This window comes from Parambassis ranga, chromosome 14, assembly GCF_900634625.1.
Source record: "Parambassis ranga chromosome 14, fParRan2.1, whole genome shotgun sequence".
In the NCBI taxonomy this organism is placed as follows: Eukaryota; Metazoa; Chordata; class Actinopteri; family Ambassidae; genus Parambassis; species Parambassis ranga.
In genome coordinates, this window is record NC_041034.1 from 6,120,675 (window position 1) to 6,132,872 (window position 12,198).

The 12,198-nt window shown below is 38.6% G+C and overlaps 1 protein-coding gene across 1 annotated transcript in view; it reads left to right on the top strand.

Annotated features, from left to right (window-relative positions):
• The first annotated feature begins 339 nt into the window (after positions 1 to 339).
• The window catches only part of LOC114445903 (follistatin-related protein 4-like), a 132,421-nt gene continuing 120,562 nt past the window's right edge, over positions 340 to 12,198 (top strand). The window contains exons 1-2 of the mRNA XM_028421216.1: positions 340 to 489; positions 7,594 to 7,627. Of these exons, the coding sequence (XP_028277017.1) occupies positions 340 to 489; positions 7,594 to 7,627 (184 nt within the window). The remainder of the gene's footprint in view (positions 490 to 7,593; positions 7,628 to 12,198) is intronic.

Consider the following 12,198-nt stretch of genomic DNA (forward strand, 5'->3'; position numbering starts at 1 on the left):
TTTTGTAACGTATTCTGCGATGATTACGCTGACACACACTCCTAAGTAAATAATGAATTTAATAACCTGACAACAGCTCATCTATCTTTATCGCACACACAGCAACGCTTTTTTTATCGCAAGTAAATGAAGTCGTCAAAAAAAAAGCATTTGCATACAAATAAGATTATGACAGATGAAAATGACAAGTAAGGTGTGAAGATTTACACTTTGACATGATTTATTTAATCATATTGATAATACAGCATGTAACTGAAATGCTTTTCTTTTGTTAAATGTGAACCTGTCTTTGTGTGACTTCTCTGTGTTTCTGCTTTTTTCCAATCAGATAAAACACTCATGGGCAGCCTGGGTGTTTGGGCTGTGGCTGTGGCCGCTCTGCTGGGAATGTCAGGGGGCTGGCTGGCTGAAGGGCACAAGAGTAGCAGGCGAGGCAGCGTGGATACACCCAGCATGTTGCGTACCTCCTTCCAGGAAGCACACTCTATGGTGAATATATACTGCTCTATGCAACTCATTTCGCCTCTTATGACATTTTTTTTAATATATTTTGAGTCTATACAACTACTACAACTATTTTTTTATTATCTCAGATTTATTTATGAATTTTGTTCCAAACATGCACAAAAACAAATGGGTTTAATTATACTACTTTTTTGGTGTTGTTGTGATGTGGATCATGATTGGAAGGTTTATCTGTCAATATAATACATGTGGGTATCAGGTAGAAATGGTCTGCTCTGATTGGCCAAATGAGATATTGGCGGCTGTTGATTGGTTGGTTTTGTGTCTTGCTGTAGCCGAGGTCTAAATTAAATGACTGGACGTTAGCTTTAAAACAGGCATCAGACTCAAAATGTCTACAGTATGTTGGAACATAATGTAAAGTGGATTATTTAGTGTACAGCTTCAGAAAAAAAATGTGTTTGTAGTAGCTCTACAAACACATTTTTAAGTTGCTGCGTCACTAATGTTAGCTAGCTAGTTAGCTAATTTGGTCAGTTTCTCAAATTCCAACCCACAAATCTCATTATAACTATTTGCAGCGATATTTTACAGCCCATTCAGAGTCTGTTTGAAAGTATATGGCGTTTGGAGATTTAAATGTTTACTTGGTTTGTGTCCAGTGAGCTAGCTAACAAGCTACTTATGGGTAAATACCCACTTTGTATCAGACCTCACAGAAACAGTGGCGGCTGTTTGATGTAATACTGATTTAGTTTGGTCTAATCAAACTGATCATTAAGCAGTAACGTCTATTCTGACAGGGTAAAAATGTTTTTCAAATGTGATTTCCATCTGATCTGATTACTATGAACATCTATACACTAAACAGACATTTCCTACAGATGGTACAGATGGGTTTTCTTGTTGATTAGAACTAACCTATAGATTGTGTACTAGCTGTAATATAATCTGAATGGATTATTCTTCTCAAGCACTTTTCTATAAAATATCCATCCATCCATATTTAACCGCTTAACCAGGGCCAGGTTGTGGGGGCAGCAGTTTAGACCCAGACTTCCCTCTCACCCAACACTTCATTTCTTCCCAGGCCACCCGAGAGATATAGTTTCTCCCCCAGGGTCTCCTCCTGGTGGGACATGCCCAGAACACCTCCCCTAGGGAGGCATCCAGGAGGCATCCGAAGCCTGAGCCACTTCAGCTGACTCCTCTCAATGTGAAGGAGCTCAAGTCAGACATTCTACTCTACTCCGAGCTCGTCTCGGGTGACAGAGCTCCTCACCCTATCTCTAAGGGGGCACCCAGCCACCCTTCGAAGTAAACTATAAAATATCCGTTCTATATAATATCATCAGCTGTTTGATGGCCTGACATCACACTGTTATTGTCCAGGGTGGCCCAGAAATGTCTCCGCATGTACGCTTCAAGTGCAGCAATAATATTAAACAGGAATAAGTAAATGAGGGGTTAAAATCCATTACTTTTTGCTTGTTTACACATGTAAGTCAGGCTAAATTCATTCAAGTTTTTGTTCTTGTGTAGGCCCGTTCATTACTTCCTGGCTTGAACTTATGCAAAACTACCTGTAACTGCACAGCATAATTTGATATTTATTTATTTATAAAATGGCTCATGGTTTAATTGCTGCATTACCATTAATTATTTCTAAATAATAATTTGCAGTTCAATGATACATGAAAATAAAATTCATTACTCCATTTTAGCCAGAACAGGACAAACATTTGGCAGGCTGGTCATGGCTATTAACAAGATTAACTTACATTTCATTTTACAACAAAAATAGGTCAAAAACATTTATTCCTAGCAAGATTTGTAAACAAGCAGCACTCAACAGGTCTGTAAGCTATTACAGTTTCATACTTTTATGACAATAACTTCTAAATGAGAAGTAATTAATTCATTTAAATTTGGTTTAAAATAGTGCATACCCTGGTGAAATGTCAGTAAGATAGTTTAGTGTGACATAATGAATCCCACCTATTCATAGCACCACTTATTCAACCTTAACACTTCAGCTGTTCATCATTATGGTTCCTTTTATCAGGGTGTTGTCATAAATAGACACGTACGTTTTCTGCATTTCAGTTTTCCCAAAAGGAAATTTTTTTTTCCCCCACCTTTTTTCTCCTGATCTCTGTGTTTGCGTTCCTCTCATTATGTACACGCAAACACACAAGCAAAATGTTGCATGTGTTGTCGGTGCGAAATGAACTGTATAATTGAAAAATAATTTGAATTCAACAGTCAATAATTAGACATTTGTTATTGATACATTTACAAATGAATTTCAGGCTTCAGTGGGAAGCCAGGCAGAAATACAGCCATTACTGGTTAGAATCAAGCAGTTGAAGCAGGCATGTAGAGAACAGAGTCTGTCAGACTGCTTACGTTTTGTCATATTGAAAAGGATGCAATAAGGGGGACTTGAGCTTATCTACAGTGATCATCAGTCGTGATTAAAAAATAAAAAAAAATAAATTTGTCTTCAGTTGTCGATAGTCAAACTGATACGCAATCAGCACAGTTTCAATAGCCAGTTTATTTAAAGTACATTGTAAGATGAATGCAAACACAGCAGTGTGTGCAATGCTTTTAATATCCTCCTTTTAACTCTACTAAGTTTAATTTGGTCCACAATGTATTTTGGGTATTGGTTACAAGCATCAGCAAACTAATAGTCTTACATCGGCATTCTTTCTGTCTGCGCTTCATTTTTAAACTCGGCTTTTGTTTGTTTATCCATTTACAACAGCTTTGAGATAATTGCTTAAACACTCAGGGGCAAGTTCTGAATGAGCTCGCCTGGTAGCATCTATCATGATGGCATACAAGAGAAGTATGATTTTAAAAAGACTCACCCTGAGAGCAAACAGGTCCTTGCCAACAAGACTGAACCCTTTATCTAATGTTCCCTGCATAACAGAAACATAAACCCCCTAACAGGTTGCCATACGCACAGACAAACAGACACATACCACACAGCCCTGCGGTTATACTTCTTTGTAAAAATGAAGCATGTACACCCCCTGGTCTGTTCTTAGTCTCACTCACTTTGGGCTTTGCCAAGTTGGCAGTCTGCTGTGGAATGCCATTTTGCCCTGATGGTTCTGTCCCCAGAAATCCCTTGATGCAAAGAACAAATTCACAGGCATCCCACCATCCTTCTATCTGGCCAGAAATGGAACTTAAAAAGCTGTCAATTGGCATCAGAATTTAAAGTCAACCCCGAGGTAAATCACAAAAGTCCATGAATTCATATTATGCAGAAAGCATTTTCAATGCCTATGGGACTGACAAAACAACACCAGTTTCTTTTTTTTCCACTTTTAATTCTGCTACTAAAATCCCCCAAAACAATACTAAACATGTAAACAGAAGAACAATAAAGCCTCTTAGGGGTGTAACAGGCCTTAAAAAAAGTCCTGATGAAAGCCTTTTGATTTAGACTTCTTTTCAAGCTCCTAGATACCTGCAGGACAAAGAGCAAGCAAATGTGTGTGATGTGCTGACAATACTAAAGGGTTGCAGTAGCTTCTGCACAATTACAGTATATTAGTTTGCATAGAGAAAAGATGCTATGGTGCAACAAAGGTCAGACAAAATGTGTGGGACTCGGTGTTGGAACATTAGGATTCTCTTTGGGAGTGTTGTCCATATGAAGAGCAGACTGGCTAAGTGATGCTGTAGTAACCACAGAGAAAGAGAGGATTGTGCTCATTGGATTACAGGTTTAGAAGTAAGAGGGTTATGCATTGAATAGGGACAATGAAAAGAGGGAATATAGCCGTCTCCCTGTGGTTGGAGATTGTTCTCGTGTGTTTTTAATTTTGAGTTGTGGGGCGATCCCTGCTGCATTTAGATTATGACTTCAACCCCAGCTTTACTTTTTATTTTGTTATAGTCCCCACAGGGTGAGTTCACAATTTTTCAGTAACTCTCCAGATAATTTGCGCTCTGAAGAATACCTTTTAGGCAGGCAGAACATATTCAATGTTTACTATTATACGAAGCAATAATACTCTTCTCAACTATAATTATAGTGGCTGTAGATACTGGATTAGCACATACATCTGGTATATTGAAAAGTGATAATCACAGTAAGGAGCATCCATCATTTTGTGTGTGTCTGGCTTCTGCCATAAGTTTTTTTTATTTGATACTCTGGACATGTAGTGTATATATTAAGGCAAATGTGCATGAGTAAGCTAGTAATAGGTGAGGACAAACATAACACCACAAGTATGAATATGTGTGATATTTTGCCACCAATCTTGGCATTCTAACATTTATTTAATTTCTCTCAACTCAGGGGCAATCTTCCAATGAGAGATGTCAATGTGTACTACAGTGAAGCCATTGCTCTCATCCTATTTATATTCAATCTGGTATTCTCACGTTATTTGCAAGTATGTTAATGGCTGTGCTAGTAACACAGCCGGTTTGTTAAGTGTTGGCTAATGGATAATGGTAGTTCTGTAATTGATGGATTATTTTTTTTAAAAATCAGCTAAATGTGCAAGAATGAAGAGAAAATGCTAGACAGAGGTGTGCAACATGGACTTATTAAGGCCTACATTTTTCATTTGAGACAAACAAGTTTAGCTCTGAGCCAAGTGAAACTTCTTTCTTACCCACTTGCCCAAGGCTAAAATGGATGGAAAAAAGTTGTGTGTCAGCTACTGTTAGATAAGCACCAGACATTAAATCAAACTCTGATCCAACTTTCCTCTCTGCTCTGCTCCTTATCCTACTCAGGTATTATCTTCAAAATGTCAAAGAGAACCTGTGTTGAAACTGCAGTGCTGAGATGGCATACAGGTATCTAATTTTAGTAGAAGGGTTTTGTTGTTGCCTGGATTTTAAAACCTAGAGCGAGATGTGCAAAAAGTAAGTGGGCACATACAACTGTAAGGACTTAGATAAAATGTACCTGCATTGCAGTGCATTTAAGTGAAGAAGGAGACAGCATATTCAAGAAGACTTCATACACAGACACAGCTTGGCTTGAATTGCCCTGTTGTTCAGATTGCATTCCCACAAAATGTCAGTCTCTGTGGCAGCAATGTCAGTCTTTGTTTTTTTTGTGGGTTTTAAAATAGAGGCTTGTAGCATTCATAGATTTGTTTGTGCTAGCTATTCAGTTTGTACACTTGAAATCTATTGCTACCGCCAAACCTAATAAAGCTGACAAATCTGAAACAGCCTATGACATTAATAACACTACAGTACTGAGACATCTAGAGTGCACATTTTTAAACCAGCTCATAGGATCTACTGCTTCTTTCAGATGTAAAGCCACAGTTCAATTGTTGTGAAATATTGACTTCTTCAGTACACACTTAAAAATTAAAACTTTGATTTCCAATATTTTTGTATGATCAAAAAATTCACGTAGGTCTGAACTCAACTGTTGTCCAGAAACTTGTGAAACCTCTTGACTAATTTGTGGAAAGATAACATGTTAAAATGATTGCTGTTATTAGGCAAAGTGAAACTGTGCTTCTCAGTGATGTGTTGTAACATTTTTCGAGGAATAAGCTTTATTAGGCTTTAAGCAACGCTTGTTAGCAGGACTAAGAGACCACCCTGGCTAGGTGTTGGCATAAGAGCAGCAATACATTATCTCTTACATATTACACATGCATTTAATGTTACTAAAACTTCTTTCTCGGGGATTGTAAACGGTTAAGAGCCTTTCTTTCCAGGCTGTGATATCTCTATTCAAAACAGACGTCTGATGTTTTTAACCCTTCTGGTTCTTGGATATAAGAAAGCCCCTTCAGCTTGTTTTGAAAAACAGTAATGCCTTGTATATGTCATAATTATTTATAATTCTTAAATAATGCAGTGTAACATGCCTGACATGTGTAGTGACTATGCCAGGAGCCATAACAGAGCAAACGCAAAGTCACGCAAACATCCTCGGGCTAAACAGGTTAGGATATTGACTCTTTGCCTTTTTGTGATATTGTGAACATATCTCAGTACTGACATAATCTTATAGGAGCTGTATGTAACATCAATGTTATAAGCCCTTCTGATAAATAGGAAGTGTGGTGGAGAAAAAAATCCTGGTGTGGTAATTATTTACATTCCTGCACCCACTGAAAGTGACTCTGTAGCACCTGAGAAACATATAATCACACTCTTAATCAACCATGTGTGGTTTTATCACTAAGTACAGTGACAGAAAGAAATCCAATGACTCACAGTAAAGTGGACAATATTTTTAGAAAGAAGCACATAGCCTCTCTTTCACCTCTATGCTTGGTTTGATTCTCTAATCAATTGATCAAACAGCGGCACTCAAGATGATGGAAGGCGGTGCTGATGAGCACACTCAATTTTATCCTGCCATCATGAGGAAGCATGTCCACAATTAAGATGGACGGATGGCAGAGGGAGGCAAAAAAACAGGGATATAGATGTAGAAGCAAAGATGGAGGCAATGACAGGAAGCACGAAAACTGCTGTGTTTCTCATGAGGCTCTTAGTCTCGTGGGAATCCAAGGGAGCCTTGCAGACGCACACATGTTTTATCACTGAGCCTCATTACCGGTGACATCCACACAGGAAGGAGGGACAGGAATGCAAAATGTCACAACACTTCAGTTGCTCCCACATATTGGCTTCTTCAGAAGTGGTGTTGAATTGGAAGACCTGCTTCTGTTCTATTTTTAAACAGCATGTCGATCCTTTGTTTTTGCCTAAGGAGCACATGTATGTAAGTAGTAGCATCTGAGACAAATCAGATTTTACAGTGGTATCAATTTGTTTGCCATCCAGGTAAACATTCCAGTAAAATATGGTGACACTGCCATTCCGGCAACTTGTTGCCAACTGTATTTCCAATTAGGGTGATTGAATTGAGTCTGGGGTTCATTTTTGCAAAAGACTGCCATGCACCACATGCTCACACACACTCTGACTCTTTTCTTTTCATTCCCTTTTCACCTTTGTTTTCAGTTGTCGCCTTTTCTCCTATAGGCTAGAAAAGAGGTAAAGGCACAATAACGGATGGTCTGCAAAAACCTGCAGAAAGGGCTGTTTTTGTCTCACTCCTCCAAGCCTGTAATAACCACTTTTGTGTGTGTTCTCTGTTTGCAGGAGAAGGGGAAAGCAGACGGGAACATCGATCAATGTGAGTACACTTACAGTGTTCAAACCAAACAGCATTTTTCAAAATATGCCATGTTGTGCTACATTACAGATTCCTTTTTTCCTTCTGTTGTTATTCTGGCATGCACTTTGGTTTTCTGATTACTAGGAAGTGCCGCTGGAATGTAATTCCCATATAAATGGCTCCCATGAAAGGGACCACAGCTGGTTACAGGGAAAACTCTGATAATGATATAACTGTGTGAAAAATCCGACTTCTTACAGTAGTGCTTTTATTGCTTCGCTGCTCTCAGATGAATTGTCTAAAAGCATGTAAAATGATTTCAGATGATTGTGTAAGACAAGACATGGCGTGGTTAGTGTAGTGGGAGTGGCAGACTAGTAGTTAGCAATTGACACTGTTTGAGAAGGAAAAGAGATTTTCATTATCAGCTTGAAACTTCTTACTTAAATAATTTAAGCGTTTGCCTGTTGAGGACTGAGAATGTCACAAGCGAGTTATAGTTCTGGGTTTGGTACAAGTGTGGTAGAAGTGGATACACAAACTTTATTAATTTTTGCTGCTTTTGGTCGTTTTTTTTCCACTTCTGATGGAGTCTGTTCGAGTGCGTGGCTAAGGTGTTGTTGAAGATGTTTGTATTGTTTTTTTTTCTGGATTAGCAATTAGCATTGTTTATTTAGTGGGGTATTGTACAATATACAGTACAGCTAATTTGTGTAGAAGTTACTGTAACAGCTGGGTTTACTGCTTCCTATCTGACACAAGTCTTCAACCATAGCCATTAGGCCCATTATAATGTGTTGTCTTCATCTCTGGAGCTAAGTGCTGTTTTCTGGGAGTTCTCGGTGCTTGCTTTTCCATGACCTAAACATGACCTACAGGATTTCTTTTGTTCGTATTCATTATTCAGAATCCGCTGGTGCACATTTTTCCTTTTTGTTTTACCTCTGGATGTTTGCTAACGGATTTCTTTTTAACACTATGTTGTAGTGTGTACTTGTGTACTATATAAGTGAAACAGACTTTTGTGTCAGTGCATGCATTGTGTTGGTCTAGCAGCACACTACCTTAACTCTCACAGTGTGCGTGTGTCGGGTCTCCTGCTCTATAAGCCATGACGGGACCTGTGGCAGCTTTGCGCACGATTGGACGCAGAGTGGTGTGGGTCTCCTCTCTGCTGTGACTGCAGCTGAAACTGTTGTGTGAAACTCCTGTGAGTGCTTTGAGGCGGAGGAGGAGCTCAAGGTCGATGCTTGTCGCGGGCAGTAGCCTAACTGCAGAATGATATGTGCTTTCACGTCAGTCTCCAAAAGTCACCAGAGAAAGTCACTAGTTGTTTTTGAGAAAAAAAGGTTTGGAAAGCCGCCACATTTAGCAACTTGGCCAATCATTGACTGTGGTGTATTTTTGTAGGACAATGTTGCCATCATCAATTCATCTGGCTCACGTCATCACAAAATAAATTCTGGAAGTGACTGAAAACAATAGACAGTGTGATACAATAACTCGACTGTAGATGAGAGTATCTTCTTTGAATAAACACTGTGATTCATTACCATGAACTCCATGAATTCAGTTTTACTTCATCGAAGGGTCATTTTTGTATATAACTGGAAACATATATTTGATATTTAAAGTGGGTGCTACAGTGTATATTCTTTTTGTTATGTCAGTGATAGCTTAAGTGTATGCATTTGTGTGTTATGCTTGTCTGTGGTGACCTATATTTTTGTCATTTCCTTTTTGTCTGAATGAAAGCATCACTACCATCAAAGGCTCAGTGGATGAAAAAATACTGTTACTGACAAAAAAGTAACAAGATGTATCACTAAGATGCTATGTGGTATTTCTCAAATACCTGCATTTCATTCAGGCTTTAATGGGACCTCTCCCTTCCCATAGTACCTGAGCACAATTGTTAATTTTAAATAATACCAGAGATTAGTGAGTGGTGTCAGTGCTTTTTCTGGGTTCAAAGAAGATTTAGTGATTTACATAGATTTTTGCTACGACAAGACATGTTTTCTGAAGTATCCGTTGCAATATGACAGATAAAAGTGGTTAAGAGTGGGAAGGGTGAAAATCTCAGACTGCTGTCAGGCCCATGATATGGCTGCCTTGTCTTTTGAGGACATCCACTTCAGTATTTTGAGCTTTTTTTTCCTCCACTCAGGATGTGCCGATTTCTCTCTTGAGACTAATTATCCACTGCCTGTTTGTATGCTAAACTAGATCCACTGTCAATTGTGTTTCATTTTCTTGTTCTGCTCCGTTTTCCATGGATGATGATCATGGGATTGTCTTTTTTTTCCAGAATCAGAATTTAGAATCAGATTAGAAATACTTTATTAATCCCAATGGGAAATTGCTTACCTTCCAGGTGCTGCATGCATACCTCAAGTCAGACCCTTTCCATTTTTGTCTATCACTTATTTTCACTCTTCTTTCCACTCATCCTCTCCCTTGTTGGCAAACTTTTTATTGTGGCATCTGCATGCCTTATGTTGAGATGCTGACATTAATCAAATTGGCCCAGTTTTACCTCTGGAAGGCAGCTGCTACTAGTGAAAATTGCCATTGTGCAAATATATATGCAAGAGTTTTGGAAGGCTTAGACAGAAATTCTTAGCAAAATGACATTTTGTTGTTTTGTGATACTATACCCGGTCAGAATGTCACTGCCTGGAAAATACACAGTCATTCTCTTAGAGTGTTCTTTTCCCAGTGTGTTATTCTTGTCAGTGGAATCCATATGGAAAAATTGAATATTGCACATTTATCCTCCCAGGGAATTGTGATTAATTTGCTCTTGAGTGCTTAATTTATGAACCTTTGCAGAGGCCTAATCAGAGTTTGTTACCGTCACAAATTAAACAATGGGAAGAGGCAAAGCAAGTTAAGCAGTCCTGTGGCTCATTTAGATTGTAATTGGGTGAGAATTAGATGGGACAAGGCTGACAGAGAGACTCTAATAAGCAGCCAATGACTGGGGAGAAAGCTGGGAGGCAGAAGAGGGAAGGTGAGAAAAGTCAGAGGGATGAAGGAGGGGTGGTGAAAAATATCCTAGATTCTAAGTCATTTCCTGCCTTAATTACTTGGTTAAAAATACATATATAAATGGCATTTTTCTGACACGTTGACACAAAAATCATCTGTCTGCTGTACAAAACAATATAAGCTCAGTCTAATATGAAAAGAAATCAACAGATGGTTGGATGATTTTTCCTTCGGCATATGCTGAAAGCACTTGAATGTCTTTTTGTGTCAAACCTGGAAGCAACCTATATATGGTCCTATATATTGCATGAGTTGTGAGTGTCGTCAAATAAAAAAACAACACACGCTCTAACTGCTGGTGGGAGTGTGCGCACACGTGTCTGTGTGTATGTGCATCATGCTGCCATGCAAATAAGATAAATAACATCAGGCTATTCAGTTTGTTTAGTAAAAGAATAAGATAAAAAAAAAACCTCAACAGAGGCAACAATGACCTCATAAATGTGATACAAACTAAACCGTGGATTTTGTAAACATTTAATTGTGAGTCTCCATCATGTCCACCAAACCCTGGTATATTATTCTGAAGTGACAGTAATATTGTTATAATTTTAGGGAACATTTTTTTTGGCCTTGATGCACAAGAGAAACCACTGCCAGTTAGATACTGTCATATGTAGATTAAAGCCCAGAGTCATAATTAGACTGTGCAAAAATACTAAATTTTCTCCGCTCTAAGTTGTAAGTCACTATCTCAGTCACATTGTAAATCTCTGTGAAATATGATTTAATTAAGCAGTAGAGCAATAAAGATTACTAAGCGAAAAGTTCATTGAGTCATCGAGGACTTAATCGGAATAGTAAAAGGGAATGCGCTTTGCTGAAATCAGACCCACCTTTTTTAGATGCGGTTACAAAATTATAATATCTTGGAGCTATAAATTACATCTTAAAATCTCAACATCTCGCCAATCGACCATAATTTGATCAGGCAGTACTTTTGATTGATTTGCTTTCTGATCTAATTTAAAGGCAGCTCAAGCTTCATGCTGTGATATTTTTTGCTAAAAAGTTTGAAGGTCAAAACACAAGGAGCATTGTAAATTCAGTGTTAGCTCCATGTGCAGCATGCCTGCAGATGCTGCTAAAGGGCTTTAAGGAGGGCACACAAGCTCTCCAGGGACTGAGAGGGACTGACAGTGGCACTCTGGATAACACTTTACTGTGAGTGGGGCAGGCTGCACCAGTGGGCCTGCTTGGACACACGCAAACATAGACATGTTGTCTATGTTGGAGTGCAGATACAGAAACTGAAGTCAAGCGTGTGGACACAGACATGCAGGGATAACAAGTAGGCAAAGGTAGACATTCATTGAGAACATGCTCACAGCTTCCTTTGATCTTTAATGAGCTTGAGATATATCACTGCAGTTTCATCTGTTCTTTGGCTCTAGAAAACACAGCTAATGTGACAGTAAATTTGCATACTTTAAACTCTGGTGATGTATTTACAGTCCTTTAAAAATAGTGTGTAATGATGAAGACTAGTACCCTGACACCACTGGCTGACCCCTGTCTTGATTTCATGTCAAAAC